Source organism: Chlorocebus sabaeus, chromosome 20 (genome assembly GCF_047675955.1).
Source record: "Chlorocebus sabaeus isolate Y175 chromosome 20, mChlSab1.0.hap1, whole genome shotgun sequence".
Classification (NCBI taxonomy): Eukaryota; Metazoa; Chordata; class Mammalia; order Primates; family Cercopithecidae; genus Chlorocebus; species Chlorocebus sabaeus.
The window spans coordinates 22,840,168-22,866,087 of NC_132923.1; the positions used below are offsets into that span (position 1 = coordinate 22,840,168).

Below are 25,920 nucleotides of genomic sequence, written 5' to 3' on the forward strand. Positions count from 1 at the left end.
GACTGTAAGCTTCAAGTGGCTAGGAGTAGGTCTGGTTTGCTATACCTGTGTTGAGGACAGTGGCATAAAATATATGTTTATGTGCTATGTAATGACGTTTCGGTCAATGACAGACCACATATGTAAACTGATTCCATACGATTATAATGGAGCTGAAAAATTCCTATCGCTTACTATATTCACTATACCTTTTATCATTATTTTAGAGCATACTTCTACTTATTAAAAAAAAAGTTAACTGTAAAACAGCCTCAGACAGGTCTTTCAGGAGATACTACAGAAGGCTTTGTTATCATAGCAGATGATCGCTCCATGAGTGTTACTGCCCCTGAAGACTTTTCAGCAGGACAAGATGTGGAGATGAAAGACAGTGATATTGATCATTCAGATCCTGTTGTAGGCGTAGGCCAATGTGTGCATTTGTATCTTTGTTTTTAACAAAAAAGGTTTAAAAAAGTTAAAAAAAGTTTTTAAGTAGAAAATACCTTACAGAATAAGGATGTAAAGAAAATATTTTTGTATAGCTGTACAATGTGTTTTAAACTATGTGTTATTACAAGAGTCAAAGAATTTAAAAACTCATAAAGTTTATAAAAATTACAGTAAGCTAAAGTTAATTTATTATTGAAGAAAGAAAATTTAAAAAAATTAGTTTAGCCTAAGTGTACACTGTTTATAAAGTCTACAGTAGTGTACAGCGGTGTTCTAGGCCTTCACATTCACTCACCACTCACTCACTGACCCAGAACAACTTCCCATTCTGCAAGCATGGGAAGTTAAATGTGTTTAGATACATAAAAACTTACCATTGTGTTTTAGTTGTCTACAGCGGGGGTCCTCAACTGTACTGGTCCCCCAGTACTGGTCTGTGGCCTGTTAAAAACCAGGCTGCAGCAAGCTATAATAGCTTTGCTGCTTGAGCTCCACCTCCTGTCAGATAAGCTGCAGCATTCAATTCTCATAGGAGTGTGAACTCTGTTGTGAATTATGCATGTGAGGGATCTAGTGTGCATACTTCTTATGAGAATCTGACTAATGCCTGATGATCTGAGGTGGGTCAGTTTCAGCCAAAACCATGCCCGCCAACCCCCGATCCTGTTCCATGGAAAAATTATCTTCCACGACACCAGTCCTTCATGCCAAAAAGGTTGGGGACCACTGGCCTACGGTATTCAGTACAATAACGTGCTGTAAGTTTTGTAGCCTAGGAGCAATAGGCTATGTCATATAGCCTAGGTGTGTAGCAGGCTATACCACTTAGATTTGTGTAAGTACAATCTGTGATGTTCTCAAGCACAAATTGCCTAATGACATTTCTCAAAATGTATTTCTGTCATTAGGTGACACATGACTGTACAATAAACTTGTGGTAAATGAATGACACCTGCTTTCCTGTAACTCATGTTACAGGCCTCCAAGTATTTGAAGATTGTTGTGTCCCTCCTTTAATCTTTTCAAGTTAAATACTTTTGAAATACTTTTGATTTCTTGAATTCTTCCTCCATTTTGTATGGTTTGCAAGTCCCTAATCACTTTAAATGTTATATTTTGGGTGTGCCCTAGTTATAGATATTTTTTAGCCCAGATCAGGAGATCACACCCCAGATGATATCTCTGTGCAATGCAGAATATTGCCTCCCTCATTACAAAGTATACAAGATATAGGCTAAACAACCATAACAATGAGGACCAATGTGCAGTGGCTAGAACAAAAGTTTCTCTCTTGTTTAGCAGTCCAGAGGTAAGCAACTCTGTTCCTTGTTGTCATCCAGGATCCTAGTTTCCTTCTGTCTTTAATTTTTGTCATTCCTACTGGTGTTGTCATGTGCATGGTTGAGACTAGCTCTTTACCACTCTGTGTTTCAGCCATCAAAAGAGAAAAAGGAAGTGGAGGGCAAGCCACTTCCTTATAAAGGTATGTCCCGAAGATTGCATATGTAACTTATGTGACTGTCTTATTGGCCCAAACTTAGGCACAGGCACAGGCCACAGCTGTGGCACAGGTCACAGTCAGAGAGCCTAGCTCATTGGCCATATGCCCAGAAAGTTTTCTTACTAAAAGGAAGGGATACTTTGCTTGTTTGGCGTTAGTTTCCTATAGTTGGTGAATGTGTTTTTGTTTTATTTATTTATTTCTCTCTCTCTTTTTTTTTTCTTCTTGTCAGCCTTTTCAAAAGGTTGAAAATTGGTGCATGTTGAATTTGTGGTCATAATTGCTGTTCATTGTTATGCTGTTTATTATTTAAATGTAACAAACATTTGCATTTATTAAATTTTTTAATGCAAGTGATAGACTGGTAATCAGCAGTTCTTTTCCCCCACTCCCCCGCTTTTTTTCTTTTTGCCACAGTTTGTGGTTGATTACTTCATTTCTAGCCCTAACATACAGAAATTCAACAAATATTTATTACTACATACCAGGTACTCTGTATTACAGATATATAATATTGAATAATACAGATTGTTCTCTTTCACAAAGTTTGTATTCAAACATATTGCTTGATTTCTTTTGTGTGTGGTAAATTAGGGGTTGGCAAACTTTTTCTATTAAGGACCACATAGTATTTTCTGCCCTGTGGCCTAAAATTTATGTAAAGAATTCAGACAACCCAATAACAACAACAAAATAATCTGATTTAAAAATGGGCAAAAGACCTAAATAGATATTCTGAAATTTGAAGACATACAACAGGTATATGAAAAAATGTTCAACATCATTCATCATCAGGGAAATGGAAGTCAGAACTACAATGAGATATCACCTCACCCCAGTTATGGCTGTTAACAAAAAGACAAAAAATAAATGCTGGTGAGGATATGAAAAAAGGAGAACTTTTATACAGTTAATGTCAATCTAAATTAGTACAGCCATTATGGTCAACAGTGTGGAGGTTCCTTAAAAAATTAAAAATAGAATGACCACATGACCAAGCAATTCCACTTCTTGATATATGTCCAACTCAAGGAAATTTACTCAGTATGTTGAAGATCTGCATTTCCATGTTTATTGCAGCACTATTCATAACAGCCAGTTTGTTTTTCTTAAAAAATAGTTGTCCTTGACTATTTTTTGAAATGTTATTCTTACATCATTTTAATTGCATTACTTCTTACTTCATCCTTTCACAATTCCTTTAGCTAACCCGTCCTCCTGTCTAATACCTGTTTTAAGTGAAGTTCTTGGTTCTCTGTCTCTCTCTATTCTTTCTCTCAAGTCTTAGTCACTTAAAAAAGTACATGTTATAGACAATTTGCAAATCTATGCATCTGTTCCTTACCTTTTTTGATCTAGTTATAACTCCAAATCTCACTTATCTAAAATCTGTAAATATTATGTACTTCAGTTCTTTGAGCTTGAAACCTTATTTTGAGTCATTTTATACCATCAAGGAAATAATAGGAGTTGTAGAGGTGGACAATAACATGTGAAAACTTGTAGAGGCAGCAGAAATTATTTAGAATTTGGGAAATGTATATTTAGAATGTGGCAAATGTGGAGAATGTGGCAAATGTTGGTCTGTTACTCCCTTGGAATAATAGATCAGGAGGGGCTTTGTCTTCCTTAAAAAGGATTTTCTAGTTTGATTCTGTAGGTAGTATGGAGCTACTAAAGGATTTAAAATGGGAAGGTTTAATGATAAGATGTTTTTCCCTAGATTATTTGTAGCAGTATGTAGGATGGCTCTTGGGGATGGGAATCCTGAAGCAAGGATACTGGTTAAGAGGTTTTACGATTAGGTGAGAAATGATAATTTCCTGAATTAAGGCAGTGGTACTGCAGATTTAGTTAGAAGGACAGATTTTGATTTAAGTGATGAGGAAGAGGGATTTATCAATTCCTGATTTAGGACCTGAGAAAATGAATATTATTAACTGGCGAAGTACATACAGAAAGAGAAAAAGAAGGTTTGGGAGGGGAAGGGAACCTTACAAAAAAACGAGCTCTGTTCTGTAGGTATTAAATTCAGGGGTGTCTGTGGGCTGCCCAGGAGGCATTTGTATGTAAAGATCTGAATCTGAGGCAAAGTTTTAAGTTAGAGATGTAGATATGGACTGTAGTAGGGTACAGGTGGTAGTTAAATCTGTAGTATAATTGAAACCACCCGCAGATAATATGTTGAATGAAAACTGGGCCAACTCTGCAACAACCACGTTTTGGAGAGGAGGAAGCCTGGAAAGGGAAATCAAGAAAGCAGGTGATTGAAAAGCATTTCTTGAATTTGGCTGTGAAGAGGTCATCAGTGATTTGTTTCAGGGGAGTGGTGTGGGCAGAAGCCTGATTGCAATGATATGAGATGTGAATAAAAGGTGAGGTGAGGCGGTAGAGACAGGTAATACAGACTAATATTACAGAAGTAGGATTTTTATGTGAAAAAGATATATCATGTTGCTTTTGATGGCAAGTTGCAGGATAGTCAATTTTAAAATGGGCTTAAATGATGAAAGAGATTTATTGGCTTATGGAATGGAAAAGTCCAGAGGTGGGATTGATAGTTTGAATGTTTCACGCTTGGGGTTTGCAGGCAGGACTGGTGGAAGGACTGGGATAGAGGATGAGAGTGTGTTTATGAGAGAGGGATAAACCTTGAGGTTTAGCTAGATATGGAAGCAGCTGGAAGAAGGAGGGGACTGATACTGAGAAAAAAACGTAGGTCACAGAAAGCCAGAAGTCTAAGTAAAGGGATGAAAACAGGAAGGTTGTGGTTTACTAATAAGGGCTTTCTCTAGCTAGGCTAACTTAGCTACAGTTATCCAAATAGGCTTTATACATTGCAGCTTTCAAAATCCAGTCCTAGTATTTTGTAGTGTAGTTTTTTTACTTGATGGCTCTTCTGCCAGGAAATAAAAATTGAACATTGTTAATTCTTTGTCATTCGTGGATACAACATTGGTACTCACACAAAGGTGTGAACCTGAAGATCCTCATAAGATGAGAAGCTTTTCTTTGTGTATATATGAAAATAAACAAGTTGGTCTTGGCAAAATCATGAGGTTGCTATATTTTGTGATCATACCCTGTCTTTGTCTTCTGTTGTTCCCGCCCTCCTCCTTTTTAAGTTTACTTTTTTCCTCTTTACAAATAAGAAAGGATGCTTCATATTTATTCATGTCACATGTTAATTATTCTAGTTGTTTACCTTTCTAAGGTGTCTTCAAGTTCAGTGCTGTTGAGTTTAGTGGTATTTGAATTAGGTAAACTTGGAGTGGTGTGATATAAGAATATTAATTTAGTCTCACTTTATGTGTAAAATTTAAAGTAATATGAATTCCTTCAAATTAGTAATGCATTGAGTTGCATAACCTCAAAGCCAGCAGGCCAAGTGAATTGAAAACTGCCACTTGGCAGTGTATTTCTTTAGGATTGGTCTTGAGTTTTGGCAGCTTTAAATTATGATAGGTCTTAAGAGTCACTTCTGGCTGGGAAAAGGATTTTAAAAAGATTATGATAGGTCTTTAGGACATTTGTCCCATAAAATGCCTGTGTAGAGTGAAAGCCTTTGTTGGGAAAGGAATTTCTGAGACTGGGAATAGTTGGGAGAGGTGTTTGCGGGAGACTGATACTTCTTTCTTTTTTTCTGAGATGGAGTCTTGCTCTGTCGCCCAGGCTAGAGTGCAGTGGCGTGATCTTGGCTCGCTGCAACCTCCACCTCCCATGTTTAAGCAGTTCTCTGCCTCAGCCTCCCGAGTAACTGGGACTACAGGCATGTACCACCACACCCAGCTAATTTTTGCATTTTTAGTAGAAACGGGGTTTCACCATCTTGGCCAGGCTGGTCTTGAACTCCTGACCTTGTGATCCATCCGCTCAGCCTCCCAAAGTGCTGGAATTACAGGCATGAGCCACCATGCCTGGCCGATACTGATATTTCTTATTGCCCCTAAAAGCATATGATTCCTAGAAATGTTGCTGAAGGTTAAATCTACTTTAGTTGTTTTAGAGTGCTTAGAAAGGTTAGAAAAATGATTTAAAAAGACTTCCCTTTCTTCCCCTTCCTTATCTCTATATCCCATGGTGAGCCTTTGTTCCATGCTGCCACCCCTGGCATTTTATGGCATGATGATCATACAAAACTTACGGAAAGTAATTCATATGAATATATATAAAGTAATTCTGGCCTGGGTGGCTGCTGCTTAAGAATCATCTGAAGTGATCTTGGGGGGAGGATTTGTAAGGAATTAAGAAATCCTCACCCCTGCTATTTGAGAACAAGATCTACGGCCTTTTTTTTCTGTGTATATGTGTGTGGGTGATGCTAAATTGTCTATGGAAAAAAAATTGATTATAAAAATGCCGCTGAAGAACAAATGGTGAAGAATTGTGGTAAGATATCCTAGATGGTCGTTTATGTAGACTGTTTCCTATTAAGGCAAAATAGGTGGTATTTAAAACATGACGGTAGATTCTTTAAATTTTTTTTAATGTTCAATAAAGAGCCATTTTATATAAAGGCATAGCTATATGTTAGGCTTTTAAATTTAATCTGCATTTTAACAGAGGTAGAAAATGCTAGGTAACTGATCTGAAGTGGAAATTCTGGTTAAATGCAGCATTTCTAGTCCATTGCTATGTACAGGATCCATCTCTCTATCCTTGAGAAACTCTAAATTGGAGATTACATAAGATAAGAACATACATGAAATGACTAGAGGAATAGTATCAGATTGTATGGAATTAATTGATAGATTCCATTCAAATGCTAGATAGGATGCTCTGGGCTACATATTTGTATAGGTTATGCCCTCAATTCACTAGAGAGTTGCTACAGTGAAAATGTATGTTGCTCATAGGTAGCATTAGACTTCAGAGAAGGGAGAGATCATGGAGTATGACCAGAAAGACCTCTGGAAAAAAAAAGAGCTTTTGAACTGCTCTTTGAAGGATGGATACGATTTGGGTTGACAGAAAAGAGGACATTCCAGATGGGCCAAATTCAAGAGAAAAATCACTGGAGGTAGAAATAAGTTTGTTGTAAGTTGAGTAAGGAAAAAAGATTGGGGCCAGGCATGGTGGCTCACACCTGTACTCTTAAAACTTTGGGAGGCCAAGGCAGGTGGATCAGTTGAAGTCAGGAGTTCAAGACCAGCCTGGCCAACGTGGTGAAAGCCCGTCTCTACTAAAAAAAATACAAAAATTAGCCAGGCGTGGCGGTGCACACCTGTAATTCCAGCTACTCAGGAGGCTGAGGGAGGAGAATCGCTTGAACCCGGGAGGTGGAGGTTGCAGTGAGCCAAGATCACGCCATTGCACGCCAGCCTGTGGGACAAAGAGTGAAACTCCATCTCAAAAAAAAAAAAAAAAAGAGATTGGTCTGTCTTGGTAACAGTGAGCCTGGTATCCTGGTATCTGGGCTAAAGTGAAGACTTTGAAGCTAGGGAGTACAAAATGAACATGGAAGATTAATCTGACCATGGTCTTTTTTTCTCCCTGCCCTGATGATTTTACTTTTGTATGTTTTTTTTTCTTAAATAAAAATCACACTCTAAAATATTTAAAATATTACAAAGTTAAAAAAAATAATTTTTAGAGAAGTTTAAGTATTAAATAGATCTTAATGTCTTCAATATTTCTTTGAGATGTTCAGGCTAACTCACACATTGAAATTTGCTTGTGGCAAATGTATTAGTGTATTTGTCAGTGTGCTTGGGTGCCTCTCTGACTTTATTCAAGGTATTGACCATTCAGTTCTTAGTTTGTAGAAGAAATGGCAACATTGGAAACAATAACCTATTTTAATTCTTTAATTATATTATAGTTGTGCCTCAGTCCGTTTTTCCCCCTTTCATTTTATCTTAGGTCAACAGGACATACTGCTGTGGCACCTACCGAGCAGGTCCTATGCGGCAGATAAGTCTTGTTGGAGCAGTAGATGAAGAAGTTGGTGATTATTTCCCAGAGTTCCTTGATATGTTAGAAGAATCACCATTTCTGAAAGTGAGTGTTAATTAAGATTATTGAAGTTTTGATCTTTACTTAAGTGGGCCCTTTATATGTTGAAGAGTATTAAGCTAATATTGCCTATTGAAATTAAATTTATCCAGTGTTTTGCATAGAAATGTTTAGATATAATAATATTGGTACAAAGTACTTAAATTCAATTATTCTTTTTAATGTAAATTACTATGTAGCGTTTGTTTCTTTATATACAGTTGTAAAAAAGTCTTCTTAGAACTTTTATTTGGGTGGGGGGATTAACTTATAAATCACTGAAACGATTTTTTAATGTGACTAATCCATCTGATTTCTAGATGACTTTGCCCTGGGGTACACTTTCCAGCCTCCGACTCCAGTGTAGGTCCCAGAGTGATGATGGGCCTATAATGTGGGTAAGGCCAGGAGAGCAGATGATCCCAACAGCAGATATGCCAAAGTCACCCTTCAAAAGACGACGGTAAATATTTCTTTTTCTCAAATAAACAAAACTACTTTTTTAAAATTGGTTGCTTATAAAAATGAGCACAGTTTCAAAACCATTTGTCTTGGGCTCCCTTAAGTAAATATTTTAGTTGTCAGTTCCTCGTTTCAGTTCAATCATCACACAGTTATCACAGTGAGGCATTTTTCTAAAACACAAATTTAATGTTTACTTATTTTTTAAAAACCTATGCCCTAACTGCCTGCAGGATAAAAGATCAAATCCCTTAGTGTGGTTTACAAGGATCTTTCATAATCTGGTCAGCTGTACCTCTTCTAGATGTATCTGGTTTTAGTCTTCTCCGGCCATACTGAATTCACTTTCCAAACCATAGTCTATCATAACGCTTTGCTTTTGCACTATTTTTTTTTTTTTGAGATAGGGTCTTACTGTGTTGCCCAGAGCTAGAGTGCAGTGGGTACAATCATAGCTCACTGTATTCTTGAACTTTTGGGCTCAGGAGAGCCTCCCAAATACCTGTGGCTATAGGTGTGCACTACCATGCCCATCTGATTCAAAAAATTGTTTTGTGTATTTTATTTTTGTAGAGATGGGGGTCTCATCATATTGCCCAGGGTGGCTTTGAACTCCTGGCCTCAGTTGATCCTCCTGCCTCAGCCTCCCAAAGTGTTGGGGTTACCATCCCACAGCAAACCTAATACATTTTCAAAACTTAGCTTGAGCTCAGCACAGTGTCATATGCCTTTAGTCCTAGCTACCTGGTAGGCTGAAGTGGGAGGATCACTTGAGCCCAGGACTCCACAACAAGATCCTGTCTCAAACCAAAACCAAAACCAAACAAAACTTAATTTGGACGTCACCTCCTTTGTGAAGTTTTTCTTTCCTCCCTTAGGTAACTTTGCTACAGTGTTTGTTCATTAAAGTTCTGTTTACATGTTTTTATTTTTTACTAATATTTGAGGTATGCTTTGGGAAGACAGGGACTATTTTATTCATCTTTGTCCTCATGACATATACTATAGGTAACCAGTATTTGCTACATGAAACCAGTAATGTACCGTAGTACCGAGCCTCAGTAATTCATATTGTGCTAACATGTTTTGTGTTTCAGACTCTTAAGACAAATGTAGATTAACTCACTCTCTAGTACTTTGAAAAATCTAATTTAATGAGACCGAAAATGATTTATACCTGCTTAGACTATGAAAATAGCAATTCAAAATAGGTGCCCAGAAGTGAGTTTTAATGGACTAATCTAAACCTTAAGACTCATAGGAGAATGATACTTGAGCTAAGTATGGAATAATCTTAGGTATTTGAAATGCATGAAAATACTTTGAGAAAATTATGTACGAATGCAGCGTGGTGGGATGGTAAAAACCCAGGAGTTATTTGAAAGTTCTGCGCATTGTTAGATTATAGCAGTTTTTGTTGCAGGATGATGACGAATCTTGAAATCTTACTAAATTGTTAAATACTATATACATTTTTTGTTCTGTAGTCTTTCCCCCAAAAATCACCATCATTTGTTTCCTGAAAAAAGTAATAGGAAAGAGTAAAAAGAGGGCAGGCGCAGTGGCTCACACCTGTAATCCCAGCACTTTGGGATGCTGAAGCAGGCAGATTGCTTGAGTCCAGGAGTTCAAGACCAGCCTGGACAACATGACAAAACCCTGTCTATAGTAAAAATACAAAAATTAGCATGGTGGCATGCTCCTGTAATCCTAGTTATTGAGGTGGTTGAAGCATGAGAATCGCTTGAACTCGGGAGGCCAAGGTTGCAGTGAGGTTGCAGTGAGCTGAGATGCGCCTCTGCACTCCAGCCTGGGTGACAGAGCAAGACTCCATTTCAAAAAGGAAAAAAAAAAAAAAAAACGAGTAGAAAGAAGGCAGGCCAGCCGTGGTGGCTCACACTTGTAATCCCAGCACCTTGGGAGGCCAAGGCAGGCATATCACCTGAGGTCAGGAGTTCAAGACCAGCCTGACCAACATGGTGAAACCCCATCTCTACTAAAAATACAAAAATTAGCTGGGCATGGTGGCACACACCTGTAGTCCCAGCTACTTGGGAGGCTGAGGCAGGAGAATTGCTTGAACCCGGGAGGTGGAGGTTGCAGTGAGCCGAGATTGTGCCATTGCACTCCAGCCTGGGGGACAGGAGCTTCTTCGTCTCCAAAAAAAAAAAAAAAAAGAAGGCAGAAAGCCACCATTTAGGCATATTAACCTTTGAAATTATATATAGTCATAAATAATCTTTTTACAAAAATCCATTGTTTGTGTGATGTTTACTTTAAAACTTGGGAATTTTTTTCCCTTAGGCTTATGCGTTATATCAAGATGCAGCTGTATCATTTCTAAACAACTGTGTAGTTTACTGTATGGTTGTGTCAAGATTTATTTAACCAATTCTTGGTTTTGTTTTTGTTTTTTTCTTTGAGACAGGGTCTTACTCTGTCACCCAGGCTGGAGTGCAGTGACTCGATGAGGGCTCACTGTAGCCTACCTCCCGGGCTCAAGTGATCCTCCCACTTCAGCCCCCCAAGTATCTGGGACTACAGGTGCCTGCCACCATGCCTGGCTAGTTGTTTTTTTGTTGTTGTTGTTTTTAATTTTAATTGTAGGCCTCACTGTGTTGCCTGGGCTGGTCTTGAACTCCTGAGCTCACGCAATCCTCCTGCCTTGACCATTACCAACTCTTTATTAGTGTAATATTTTCCCAGGTTTTCAATGTAAACAGTATTTTCAAAACATGATACTGGTGTACTGGAGCCAGTTTGTACCTGTTCACAAAGGCCATCATTAGCATCACTTTCCAATTCCACATCGTGTGATGTCACGTTAGTAACTGGAAATTGTTTGTGTTAGGTGTATTTATACCATAGAAATCAGCTAAAATCAGCCACCTCCCCGACCCTCAAGTCAGAGGTAAAATATATAGAGCGTACCACTGATTGTATGTGGATGGATGTTTGGTAGATATGTATGTTTGTGCATATGTGTGTTTATTTTCTTTTTTTTTTTTTAATATTTTTTGAGACAGAGTCTCACTCTGTTGCCAGGCTGGAGTGCAGTGGTGCCATCTCGGCTCACTGCAACCTCCGCCTCCCAGGTTCAAGTGATTCTCCTGCCTCAGCCTCCCAAGTAGCTGGGACTACAGGCATGCACCACCATGCCCAGCTACTTTTTGTATTTTTAGTAGAGACGGGGTTTCACCATGTTGGCCAGGATGGTCTTAATCTCTTGACCTTGTGATCCTTCCACCTTGGCCTCCCCAAGTGTTGGGATTACAGGCATGAGCCACTGCACCCGGCCATGTGTGTTTATATTCTTAGTAAAAATTCCTAAAGGCTCAAAGTATACACATTTCTAATGGACTTCCAGAAATATACCAATTTATACACCCACTCATATAATAATACAGTTCCCCTTTTTCTTATACTCTCCAGTAACATTTTTAACTATATTGATCTGATTGGATAAGAATGTCTCATTTTATTTTATTTAAAAAAATTTTATTAGACAGTCTTGCTCTGTCACCCAGGCTGGAGTGCAGTGGTGCGATCTTGGCTCACTACAACCTCTGCCTCCTGGGTTCAAGTGATTCTCATGCCTCAGCCTCCCAAGTAGCTGGGATTACTGGCGTGCGCCACCACGATTGGGTAATTTTTGTATATTTAGTAAAGAGGGGTTTTGCCATATTGGCCAGGCTGGTCCCAAACACCTGGCCTCGAGGGATCTGGCCACTTAGGCCTGCCAAAGTGCTGGGATTTCAGGCATGGGCCACCGCGCCCAACCCCAAAATGTCTCATTTTAATTTGCTATTTTTCGAGGGGTTTCTTATTTTGTCTTTGGTGATTTCCTTTATATATATTTCTATTTTGGTGTTTTTCTTTTGTAAAAATCCCATATATATTATGACTATTAAGCTTTTTTTCCCTTCTGTTCCAAGTTTTTCTCTTTGCCTTTTGGCTTCAGTGTTTTTTTTCTTTACTCACAGAAGTTTTTGTTAATATGATCTATCTTTCCTTTTGAGGTTTCTCCTTTAGCAGTAGGCTTAGAAGAGCCTTCTCTTATTCGGTGTTATAAAATACTCACCTACATTTTCTCTTAGTACTTCTGTGATTTCAGTATTTACATATTTAATCTACCTGGAATTGGCTTCAGTATAGAGGAAGAGATTTACATTTTTTCCAAGTAGTTAGGCAGCTGTACCAACATCATTTATTTAATAATTCATCTGAGGTGCCATCAAATTTTATTTCTGTTGGGATTAAATATTCTTAAGTGAGGCATTAAAAGCATTTTGAATTAGAATTGAATGAATCAAAATGTAAATGCTGATGTCCTTCTTTTTGTGTTAGTGAAAACTTCTTGTTGCAGAAAATGGTGGAATCAATGTGAGAAGCTGTTCAGTTACCAAGGACACTGCTACTGAAGCTTATCTTTGGATTTATGAACTCTGAAGTTAAAGAAATATGTGTACAGAGTTTTTTAAATATCAGATAATACAGCAGGACTTAATAATGGAAAATCCTGCCCACTTTTCCTTCCCAGAGGCAGATATATTTTTACGAGAGGCAAAACCCATTTGTTTATAATACTTTTTTAAAAAGGCTTTGGCAGGGTTTTTTTAAAATTAAACATTTTTTTAATCTTGTGTATATAATAGTTGTATATATGTATGATGCACATGTCATGTTTTCATACAGGTTTTGATTTTTTGGTATGATAGCAGGTATTCCTTCCTCTTACCTGTTCTCTGAATAGTTAAATGATCCCTACTTTATCCTCTTCCTCATTTCTTTTTTCAGTCAGCTGTCCCTACACATTGCTGGGGTTAATTCATATTCTGTTTTAAACTTATCGTTAGGTCTTACATGCCTTGTCAATAAGTGGATTCTAAAATTTTATGGCTAGCTGTGTTTACTGCAGACCCAACTAGTAAGTTATTAATTCATATTCTAAGGTTTCAATGTTATGTCGTCACTCAAAGGAATATGCAAAAGCCTCTTTCTTTTCTATATTTCACCTATGTACTTAAAACCATGTCCTATTTTTTGAAAGTTTTATATTTGTTATCATAACTTCTTTAAAAAAAAAAGTCTTCTGTTTTTCCTGCAGTTTCTGATTGCCCTGTTTTTTGAGGTAGGAACATAAAAAAGTGTTCTGTTTTTCCTGCAGTTTCTGATTACCCTCTTTTTCTTTTTTGGGAGGTAGGAACATAATAAACTTTTCTTGACCATCCTAAATGTCTTCTGTTCTCTTTATTGCTTTACATCTTTTTATTTATTGCTTCCATTCTCCTTTCTGCTTACAGGGTTAGCGTTAAGGTACATTACTTTCTTCCAGATCCATGCTGACTTTGCCATCTGTCTGACTATGGCTTTCTTTAATAACCCTTTTTTTTTTTTTTTTTGAAAGGGCATTGCTGTTGGTAGTTACCTAGCATTCTGTTCTTTTATCATATCCTCATGCCTTTCAGAATTTTTTTTCATACTCTCTGCTGTAACATATCAGTTTTTTTTTTTTTTAATCTTTTGGAACTCTGTGTTCTGCCTGTAGAAGGCTTATTTCAGTTATGCACCTAGGACTTTGTATTTAATGCTTTTCTGCATTAACCTATGGTGGTTGTTCTCCTAGATTTATTTCCTTCTCTTGCTTAACACATTCTCAAGGAATAGTCTAACAAAAAGGAGGTATTCTGAGTCATTGTATGTCTGAAAATTTCTTTTTCTGTTAATAAACATAATTTATAGTTTAGCTGAAGTCCAGAAGTTGTGTTGTCTCTTAGTATTGTTAGCAGTGCTCTATTGTCTTCTGGCATCTACTTTTATTTATGAGAAGTCCTAATGCTAGTGTAATTTTTATTCTTTTGTAGGTAGCCTATTTTTTTCTTGTCTGCAAGCTTATAGCATCATCTGTCATCAGCAGTCTGAAATTTCACAGTGTTACGTCTTGAGTCTTTCATTCTTATTTTTTAATTATACTTTTTGTTGTTTAGTAGTCACCTTAAATTGAAAGATTCATGTCTCCTTTCCTTTCTGATAATTTTTCTTATCTAATTGCTTTGGCAGTTTCTTCTTTATTTTCTCTTATTTCTTTCTGAAACTACTATTGGTTGAATAATAGATCTCCTGGTTTGATTGTCCTCATATTTCCTATTATCTTTGCTTTTGATTCTGAGACATTTACTGGACTTTTGTCTTCTAACCTTTCTTTGGTGTTTAAAATTTTAGCATTGTTTATTTTGGTTTTTCTCTGTCAGGTTGCTGTCTTCAGATAGCTGGTGATTCTTGGTTGACCCATTCATATTTTAAAATAAAGCATTGGGTTCATTGCGAGTTACATTTATATTTTGGTGAGTCTTGTCAACAGGTAGACAATTGTCAGTTGTCAACTTAGAGTGAACAGGCATAGAAATGGACACTAAATGATATGCCCAAATATCAGAGGATTATGTTCTATTTTTGTGGCAATTTCCATGTGTTTAGAGAATGTGCAGTTTTTCTGGCTGAAAGTTTATCAGGATGTTTTTCGCTATAAGCAACAAAAATTTTGATTCAAACTTGTTTGTAAAATAAAATGTCTGTCTTGTATATCGAGAAGTCCAGAGAGGTTGGTTCTAGACACCATATGGTCAGTGTGTCAGTGCTGTTATCAGGGGACCAGATTCTTTCCTTTTCTCTGTTCTAACATTCTCTTGGCCTAGGCTTTGCACTTGCACTAGCTCCCTTTATAGTTGCTAGATGGCTGAGGCAGTTCTAGACATCACATCTGGATCTGGCTATATCTAATAGAAGAAAATAGTATCTTTTCTTGTACTTTCTTAGGAGCTAGAAAACTTCCCAGAAGTCTCTTCAGCATATTTCCTTTCATACTATTAGACAGAATCTGTTCATGTCTATTCCTAAATCAGTCACTGTCAGGGGAAATGAGCCTACCATAATTTACCAGGACTCATCAGAAATTAACTCTGGAGCTTGTGAATGAGGTCACATACAGGACAGGATGAGATGCCTAATGAAAATCAGGGTTCTGTCAGGGAATTAAAGGGGAGGAATGGATGCCGGGTGGGTAACCATAGTCTACTCCATGTGGGGCAAAATGCCTGTCTACATTTTGTCCTGCAGGGATGACTTGTTTATTTGCAGAATTTCACTTTAATTCCCCTTTTCTCAGCCTTACTTCATTTCTGTTCATCATTATTATGCCTGGCTTCTTTTTGGACTCAGGCTTTTCCAAGGTCTGTTGGGCAGGTCTGCTGCCTTTTGCCTGCTGATCTCTTTTTGTATATTCTATGCCTGTGGCTTTCTCTGCTCAGTTTTATTAGTCTCAGGTACTATGATCATTTTCCATCTTGTAAAAGTTTGCTGATACTGCTCATTCATTAATTCATTTCCTTCATCACTTATTCACTATCATCTTTATTATACTTAGAAATTCTTGAGCACATAAAAAAGCAGAAAATAATATAATAAACTACTGTGTGTTTAATATACAATCAACAGCTGTCAACTCATGGCTAATTCTGTTTCATCTGTACTCTAATCCATTCTGCCATCTAATCCCCAGTTCCCCTATTATTAGTTGGAAGACTTTTACTTTCATTTTAATGTAGAAGGAGATAACATGGATGCCTAGTTTGCAATCTTGAATCAGAACTGTAGTCTAACTATAACAGGTTCATTGCCTGATGCACATGGCAAGTCAGTACACCAAAACACCAGATTGCAACAGAGAAAGAAGTTTAATTGTAGGGCCACTAAAAGAGGAGATGGGAGGAAATCTCAAATCTGTCTCCCTGAGGAGTTTGGGGGTTAGGGTTTTTAGAGGTTTTGGAATGGGCTGATGTGTGGAGATGTTCATTGGTCTGAGAGTACAAAGTGAAGTCATGGACAAAGAGGTGAATAAACTATTCTCATGCTGATTAGGTTTTTCTGTGGGGGTCTTTAAATTGGTTGGCCGCAGCTGTTTTGCCAGAATTCAGGATCTGCTTAAGCCATTCTTAACATGGGAGATTCTATCTTAAACAAAAGCCTTATGATGCTAATACTTGAATTCTTTTTTTTTAAAAAGTATATATGTGCGTGTTTGTGTGTGTGTGTGTGTGTGTGTGTGTGTATATATATATATATATTTTTTTTTTACAAAAAGGTTTCCCACTTCAAGAAATTCTATCTATGGGAACAATGGGGATGCAGATGGTCAGTATCTAGTGTTACCTGACTTGTAGTTATAAGAAAGTGGGTCTAAGTGCAGCCTGATTAACACTTAATTATAGCTATATTTCTGTCCAGAATTTTTGTTAACTGTATGAGGGCAGCCTCACTCGTAGCATATTTTGAGAGTTGGAAATAAGATGATTAAGGGTAAAGAAGCCTTAAACTTTGACTTTTATTTTCTGTTGCTAGACAGAAGCACTACATTTGAGCCTAATCTAAGATAATATTTTCAGTTTTATTATGGCACACAGGGAGAGGAAGGTAATTACATTAAGCATTATAATATAGTGTGTTAAATGCTAATGATCATAATCATTGAACCTTTCTCAATCCTCATGTTATTTAAATCTGGTATTTTAGCAGACTTTTTTGTCTTACTGGTATTAGTTAATTTTTTTCTTTTTTTGGTCTCTTTCTTCCTTGCTTACCCTTTGTTTACCAACCAAATCAACTCTAGATCAATGAATGAAATAAAAAATCTCCAGTACCTACCTCGGACCAGTGAACCCCGCGAAGTCCTCTTTGAAGATAGGACTAGAGCTCATGCTGATCATGTAGGTCAGGGGTTTGACTGGCAGAGTACGGCTGCTGTTGGAGTTTTGAAAGCTGTACAATTTGGTGAATGGTGAGTTAATTGAACTCAACTGCAAGGTTGGTTAATATTGTATAAGACAATGTGGACTCTATTTAAAAGGTTTAGGACTAGTTTTTAAATTGTGGTAAAATACACGTACACTTTGCCGTCTTAACCATTTTTAAATGTACATGGTAGAGTTAAGCGTAATTACATTGTTATGAAACAGAGCTTCAGAACCTTTTCATCTTGCAAGGCTGTAACTCTATACTCACTGAACAATTTCTCTTTTATTCTCACCCCCGGGCTCTGGTAACCATCATTCTACTTTTTGTTTCTATGAATTTGACTACTTTACATACCTCATATAGATGGAATCATATAGTGTTTATCTTTTTGTGACTGGCTTATTTCTCTTAGCATTGTCCTCAAGGTTCATCCCTGTTGTAGCAAGCGTCAGAATCTCCTTCCTTTTTTAGGCTGAATAATAATTCATCATATGTGCATACCACATGTTGTTAATCAGTTTTTCCGTCAGTGGGCGCTTGGGTTGCTTCCACCTTTTGGCTTTTGTGAATAATGCTGGTGTGAACATGGGTGTATACATATCTCTTCATGTCCTTGTGTTCAATTATTTTGGCTATCCACCCAGGAGTGAAGTTGCTGGAGTATATGGTAGTTCTATTTGTAATGTTTTGAGAAACTGACAGACTGTTGTCCATAGTGGCTAAACCATTTTACATTCTGTTGGGGCCCATTTTTAACAAAGCTCGGGACATAGAAATACAAAGTGGTGAGAGGACCGCAAATGCAACTAGTTTAGAATACAACTATTCTTTTTAGCCATTTTTGTTTTAATTTTACAACAGCAAATCTGGTTTTTATGGCTTTTTAAGTTTCAGGTTTTTCTCAAATTAAAAAAAAATTGTATACCTAGTCCTTAGAAACTATGCATCTATTTCTCTGCTAGTAGAAGCATTTCCAGGAACAAAAGAACTGAAATTTTTTCATTGTGAGATGTTTGTCTCTAAAACTTAATTTTGTTAATCTTAGGAGTGACCAACCTCGAATAACCAAAGATGTGATTTGTTTTCATGCTGAGGATTTTACTGATGTTGTACAGAGACTTCAGTTAGATCTTCATGAACCTCCAGTTTCCCAGGTAAAAACTTATTTTTTATTACCATTTGAGACACTGGAAATAAATATCTATACCCATTTTATTTTGAATTTTATCTTGCAGTCTGATATGTGGGATAGTGAGTTTAATTTTATTACTATTAAAGACTAGGGTGGGGGTGGTGCTGAGAATCATTTAAACAGAGCTTCCCCAGCAGAATGCTTGAAATCACTTCAATCTTTGGGATACCAGGTGGGCCTGGGATGGTTAGAGGTCCCAGGTGGCTCAGTTATGGCCATGAGCTGTCTCACTTGTTAACCCCATTGCACTGTGTCCCCTCAACTGCAAAAGGCTGGAAGACACACTAAAAGAAAAGAAAACATGTTGCCTTTATGTGTGGTAAAGAATATTGGTACTTAGCTGTACTTTGAACTACTTAAATGATTCTCTAGGCCATCCTGATTTTAACCTGTACTTTGTTACTAAAGAGGTAGTAAAATAGGAGGAAAAGAATTTCCCAAGCATTACAAAAATTTTTAGAAAGTTACATATCATTTAGTGTTGCTTAATTTTAATTTGATTGTTGTTATAACACATTTTGTTTCTACTGATTTTCCTTTGCTAATTATAATATTTCATTTGACTAAATTATTACATGTTTTAAAGTCTCACATAACTTTTTTCTTTCTTCAGTGCGTACAATGGGTAGATGAAGCTAAACTAAACCAAATGAGGCGGGAAGGCATTCGTTACGCTAGAATTCAGCTTTGCGACAATGACATCTACTTCATCCCTAGAAATGTCATTCATCAGTTCAAAACAGTTTCGGCAGTGTGCAGCTTAGCCTGGCATATAAGGCTTAAACAGTACCATCCTGTTGTGGAAGCCACTCAAAACACAGAAAGCAATTCTAACATGGACTGTGGTTTAACTGGAAAGCGAGAATTAGAAGTTGACTCCCAATGTGTGAGGATAAAAACTGAATCTGAAGAAACATGCACAGAGATTCAGCTGTTGACAACTGCTTCATCATCCTTCCCACCTGCATCAGAACTTAATCTACAGCAAGATCAGAATACTCAGCCTATTCCAGTTTTAAAAGTGGAAAGTAGACTGGACTCTGACCAGCAACACAATCTGCAAGAACATTCAACCACTTCTGTGTGATATGTACATAATTCAAACACATTTTTTAACTTTTTTAAATTTTGATGTGAAGTTATAGTTTTATAACTGGCTTAAGTTAAGTTTTATTGGAGAAATCTTGCCTATAATTCTATAAAGAGAAATGACATTCCACAAATGTCAAGCATATCTTTTTTACACAGATTATGCAAAGTTAAGAGTTGTATCTTATCCCGTTAGTACAGTATGTAATAGTGGGTCTGCTGCTACTTTCTGTTTTAAGGTGTGAGGTAACAATTCAATCTCTTCTTCAAATCAAAATGAGAATTCTCTGGAATAACAGATTCTTATTTGGTAAATTATTCACTTCCCTTGATTTTATCTTGCCTTGTCTCTTGCCATATTTGCTGTTTTTATGGATAAATCAGATTTATGGTTTAGTATTTGTGTCTTTATGGCACAGGTTCAATTTCTACAGTAAAAATGGCATAGGTTGCAGGAAAGAATTCTTGCATCTGGTACATGGGCAAGTAAGTTATTTAGTTCTAACCACAAATAACAAGTAGTTTCTAAGGAAATTTCAGTGGCTCTCTGGTTTCTTAACAAAAGAGAAAGCACAGCACTTTCTGATCCAAACTGTCTTTTTTTTTGTATCTGTTATTTAAAGCCCAGTGGATATTTCAATTAAAAAAAAAATCTAAAGATGAATAGTCCTTGGTCATTCATTATCCATGGCTCATTAATCTCTTCTAGAATATATGCTAACTATGGAAGATATTTTGGGTAAAAGAGATAATGTTGACATGATACTCTATTGTTCTGCTTCCTGGCATCCTCACATTTTGTGGGGATAATTTTGCTTCCTAAACTGATCACAACTATTAAACTTAGAGAATAATAATAGTCTTGCTGATGAGGCTGCCATATTTTGAGCATCAATCTTATGATAAACTATTCTTGTCACTTGGCATCAACCTCTTCATGATAAATATCTACTACTGAGACACTTCAATTCACAGTTTTAACTCGTGAATTACCTGGGTTTATTTACTATTACTCTGTGTTGCTATTTTCTAAGAAAGAATACAGCACTAGACTTCATCCTAGAGTTTCAGGCTAATGCTTAGTGCCTGAGTATTTAAATTTTCTTTTCAAACAGGCACAGTTCACGTTGCTAGTATGGTCCTAACTTTCTGTTATTTTAGAATGTTAACATGATTCACATTATACTTTATCTTAGTTAATAATACAATAGGCCTTTTGTTTATTAAAGGAAGAGTACTCCCCACATCTAAGACCAGATTCTTGTATCTCCCTGGTTACAGTGCAATTTGGAGATTTTTTTTTTTTTTTCCTGGATGGTAAGATTTGAAATATTTACATTAACATAGGCAAAAAAAAAAAAAAAACAAAAAAAACAAAAAAAAAACACCAAGATGCTGCTTTATTATGTCTTTCACCATGAAAACTTAGCTGCATCTTTTGAAATATCAAATATGAATTTTCTCTAAAATATTCTGAAATAGGTTAAATCTTATATAAATATTACTTTGTGCAATATTGTTGTGTAGTTAAATGCATATTAGCAAAGTATAGAGGTCACTGTGTAAACAGATAGAAAAGTAACCATCAGCAAATACTGCAGTGATTAGTTAGAATCTGTATTATTCCTTATATATATGTATATGTATGTATTCTCTGTTACAAAGGATGAAGACAAATAGGGATACATTTCAATGTAAACCATTTATGAATTGGAAGTGATGTTGGCTTTAGTTATCTTTGTAAATAAGGTAATTAGAATGGTATGAAAGGTAATGTGATTATTGCAGGGGTGTTTTTAAATCTTGGGTATAAATTCTATGGTAAATTCCAGTTTATCAATTCTAGTTTTTAACAGGACCTGCCTTTGAGGGTGTTTTTTTGTTGTTTTGTTGGGGAGGGGTTTAATCACAAAGTGTGTGGGTTTGGGTTACTTCTTGTTTTTATTTTTCTGTCCAGAAGAGCTTTACCAGGCTGTGCAAAGTAAAATTCTTCTCAGGCAACATTTGCTTTTAAAAATAATCATGAAGAGAAGGCTGTTAAAGCAAAAAAAAATTTTTTTTTAATTTTTTCTTGTCTTCCAAGATCCGATTTCCCCATCTCCCACTTGCCATCCAGCAGATGCCATCTGTCATCCAAGCTGGTCATTGCTAATAAACAAGGAGACTGTCTCCTGACAGCCAGCACTGTGTATTATCACTCAGGAACCAGCGGATCTGCAAAGACCTACAATCAAAAGCAAATACCCATTTTCCTTTTATAAAACATTCTACCCTCACCTCCAATATAAACACATTAAGAGTACAATAAAAATGTTTAAAATCATGTACTAATAAATTCATTGTATGTTAGAATTGCAATAGAATGGAGAGAAACATTTAGCTAGTAATGTATCTGAAAACTGAATGTCCTATGTGAGTATTAGATTTTAATAGCATGCTTTAAAGACTGATGAATATAAAAGCAGAAGTTTTGCATTTTTTACTGCTTTCAAAGCTGTATCCTAGTTTAGTGATACAAATGATTGCAATTTTTCTAAATCATTAAATTATTTGGTTTGGTGGAGTGAGGCATGGAGCAATCTGGCGTCTTCTGATTTGTTAAAGTAGTGATGGGAGTGAAGTTGTAACTGAAATTTAAGCTGATCTTCCTTTTTGATATATTATCCGTTGTGCCAGCTCTTGAGATTACTTGCACAATGTGGCTATAAGTTTTAATATTTTGTGGAGCAGAGGGATGGTTTTTAAATGTGCTTATGGAAAGGACCCAATAAATGAATATTCCTAACTTAGTAAAGTAGAATAATTTCATGGTACCCATTAAAAAGGATAAAAGTCTTCCTCTTGCCCCAGAAGTAATTCTCGATACCAAGATATGCTAGGAGTAGGATGATTCAAAGCGGTAACCCAAATTCATAAAGCAATAATAATGAAAACCTACATAGTATGTTCCCTCCTCCAAAGTTTTAACTCTAAAAATTGATTCCTAGGTTTAATTGTACTTTTAATTTGCTTATTCAGTACTTAGAATTTAACTGGTACTTTTATTATTTTTTTAGTGGAAGACTTTTGAAAAGTGCCCTTTCCCCTTAAGAGACAGTTGGAATACCAGTTGACTGATACTACAAGCTCTTCTGGGGGGAAAAAGGAGCTTATTAAAGTTCTTTACTAAACTTTGGGAAAAGATGTCTTGCATCAGTCTTACTAGGCATACAAGTCACACTTAGTGACTGGAAAAAACTTGCTTATTGCCTTTCCTTATATAAATATTGTCTAGAATGAAAGCTAATATAGGAACAAGACTCCCAAATCCATGAAAACCCTTAGTGAATATATTCTTAATCATTAATATTAGCCCATTATATTTTCATCTGTATTTGCCATAAAAAATTTATTTGCATTTATGCCTTTAGGATAATTTTGTATCTTTCTAATCTTTTATCATTGCTACAGGTTTTTAAAAACCTTTCACTAGCACATGCCAGAGGTTCACATCTGTGCTGTTTTGTTTTTCAAACAGGTTGTAGCTGTATTTACTGGCCATGCAAGTAGAGGAAATGCACAGTACAAATGTTTTTCTTTAGCACGTAAGGGACCTATCCTTGTCTTGAAAGTTTGTTACTTTAAAAGCAAGTATCTCTCCATAAATATTATGGCCTTCCATTTTCTTCATACATTTTTTAGGATCCACTTGTGCATGTAGTTGAGACCACTGTCTCTTAAAATATAGCACTTTTCAATTCTCTCTGAAGAAATACTTATGTACTACTATCACATGTTGTAAATTTTCATGTAATAGTGTTTTCTGTGACTAAACTCCATTTTGATTGGCAGCTAAGACTTTTTTTCCTGTGGCTTTTATTTATCTAAGAGGTCTTTGCATATAGATGAAATGTATATTTGCCTGGCGGACTATTTGCGTTGTGTGGCCTTAGTTTGTTTATTGACATTAACAAGTGTTTTAAAAAGGTTTTTAATGAATAGTCTTAAATCTAAATTTGTGTGAATAATCCTTTTAACACAGTGCTTTTTTGTAGCTGTCTAAGTGTGTTAAATTGTTAAGCTATTTCTTTGTAAAATAGGACAATGGAATGCATAGTTTTTTTTTTTTTTTTCCTGTAAAGTATTTTTTTAATAAACAAAGTCTGATTTGTCCTTTACTGGTGTTTCATCACAAAATGCATAGCATAGCATATGCGAGTTCTAAATACCTGGAACCTATTTTTAGAGGACGAATCCTTCACCTACTTTATCACCTACTACTTCAAAAAATTTTTTTAGAAAATCTTACGACTTTTCTTTCTAAAGATGTCTGGGGAAAATGCCATCCATATTGAGATGCAATTAGTTTGGGGGAAGAAGAAAAAATCACTTGGCATTTGCTGTAGTTAATGCTTCTTAATTGCTTAAATTAGTGTGTATCTACTTAAAAGGACAGTCTTAAATTTGTATTCTGGTGATGTGGATTTTCTTGAAAGTTCATTATTAATGAAGATGGCGTATAGACTTTTATGTCATTGATGTATTAATGCAACACCACAAAATGGATTTCTTTCCTCATCAGTTTTTGTGTGAACTTACCTTTAATTGAGGTACCTTTCCTAAGCACTGATAGCCTTTGATTCTGATTAGGAAAGGAAAAGAAAGGGACTTCACAGTTTTTGAGTAACTGCCATGGGCCAGGAAGTTTATATGAGGGTATCTCATTTAATCCTCACATCCTTAAGAAGGCAACTATCTCCATAATACAGGTGAGAAAACAGGCTTGTTAGTTGAATAAATTGCCTAAGATCACAGATTATTGGTTGGGAGCAAGGATTCATACCTTGTTCTCTGGTTGCCTTAGGAAGCACTGAATAGTTGCCAACAGGGCACCTGAAAAATGGTTTGCTACTTAACTACTATCCTCTAATACTACTTACCTGATTTAGTTCCTCCACACACTGCCCGGAAAATCTTTTGTGTGCCAAACAATGAAGTAAAGTACTTTTGCTATTAATGTAATTGAGGTTAAATATTATTACGTGTGCAAAATTCTACGTTTTTCACTTGTCATTTATCTTTCTTTTTTTTCAAGTTGGTCATTTGTCTTGAAGCCCAACAGAATTGTAATGTTTAGCACTAAGGAAAGGAAAAGCTGTCAAGGATTAAAAGGAAACCACTGCCAATGTGTGCAATATAAAAAGGATAAAATAATTTTTACTTTATTTGAGACAGGGTCTCTTGCCTAGGCTGAAGTGCAGTGGCGCAATCATAGCTCACTACAGCCTCGAACTCTTGTGCTCAGACGAATCCTCCCGCCTCAGTCTTCGAAGCAGGTGGGACTACAGGTGCGTGCCACCATCTCCGGCTAATTTTTTTTTTTTTTTTTTTTTTTAAGAGATGGGGTCTGGCCATGTTGCTAAGGCTGGTCTCAAATTCCTGAGCTCAAGCGACATTTCCGCCTTGGCCTCCCAAAGCGCCCGGATTGCAGGCGTGAGCCACTGCGCCCAGTCTGGGGGAAATAATTTGTAAAACTTAGTCCTGTGGGAGTTATTTTAGCTTAGTCGATTTTCCTTATCCATGAAATGGGATAACTTCCACCTGGTACCCACTCAATAGATGATAAGAAATAATGTCTGTAAAACCGCGCCTTTTAGGCTTTCTTGAGTGGAAGCTATTATCTGTCATTAGCTTTCTCTGACCCAGGTGCTACACGCAGTGGGCCAGCAAGAACACAGCTTCAAATAAGGTGGGGAGAATGACTAAGGGGACAGTGTTCCATTAATGGCCCAAAAAAAAAAAAAAAAAAAAAGGAAAGCAGCTTAAAAATCCTTTTAATGTATCCTTAAATATTCACTTTAGGGCTCAACCTTTCTTTCCTTTCTCCTGACCTCTATCGGCCCTAATTAACGTGTTCCTGCCGCCACCTAACTTTACCCTATTTTGGAAAAAGCTGTGACTGCCCGATACTTGTCCCTCTTTTTCCCCTACCTTTGAGCCCCAGAAAGCTCCAGACCCAGAGCTGCTGAGGGGCGGGAGAGGAAGGGAGTCACTAAGCCGCAGCTTGGCCCTTCCTCCCAGGGCAGCGTAAATTCACATAAACATTCATTCATTCACTCAACAAACATTGGGAACCTAAGTGTCATGTTCGTGCCAGGCCCCAGTCTCTGACCTCATGGAGCCCACAGCCCACTGGGGAACAGAGATTAAGCCATGAAACACGAAGATGAGTGCTACAAAGACATGAGCCGGGAGCTACTAGAGTATCAGGACCGACCTCCTTTAGACCGCTGGATGGGAGAGTCGTTTGTGAGGGAGTGACTTTTAAGCGGAGGGCTGAAGGGTGATCTGAGGGAGCTGCTCTTGGCCACCGATCGCCGCGCGGCTCCCCAGGCCCTTGGACTGGGAGCCTGGACCTAGGCGGGGCGGGAAGGCGCGGGCCAGGAAGGCCCGGGCCAGGGGCGGAGCCACCTCGGAGGCG

General features: G+C 37.0%; 1 protein-coding gene across 1 annotated transcript in view; it reads left to right on the forward strand.

Moving 5' to 3' along the window:
- The window catches only part of RSBN1 (round spermatid basic protein 1), a 50,640-nt gene extending 27,023 nt beyond the window's left edge, over positions 1-23,617 (forward strand). The window contains exons 3-7 of the mRNA XM_007977505.3: positions 7,796-7,933; positions 8,248-8,390; positions 17,055-17,222; positions 18,225-18,333; positions 18,985-23,617. Of these exons, the coding sequence (XP_007975696.2) occupies positions 7,796-7,933; positions 8,248-8,390; positions 17,055-17,222; positions 18,225-18,333; positions 18,985-19,458 (1,032 nt within the window). The 3' untranslated portion in view covers positions 19,459-23,617. The remainder of the gene's footprint in view (positions 1-7,795; positions 7,934-8,247; positions 8,391-17,054; positions 17,223-18,224; positions 18,334-18,984) is intronic.
- The last annotated feature ends 2,303 nt before the right edge of the window (positions 23,618-25,920 follow it).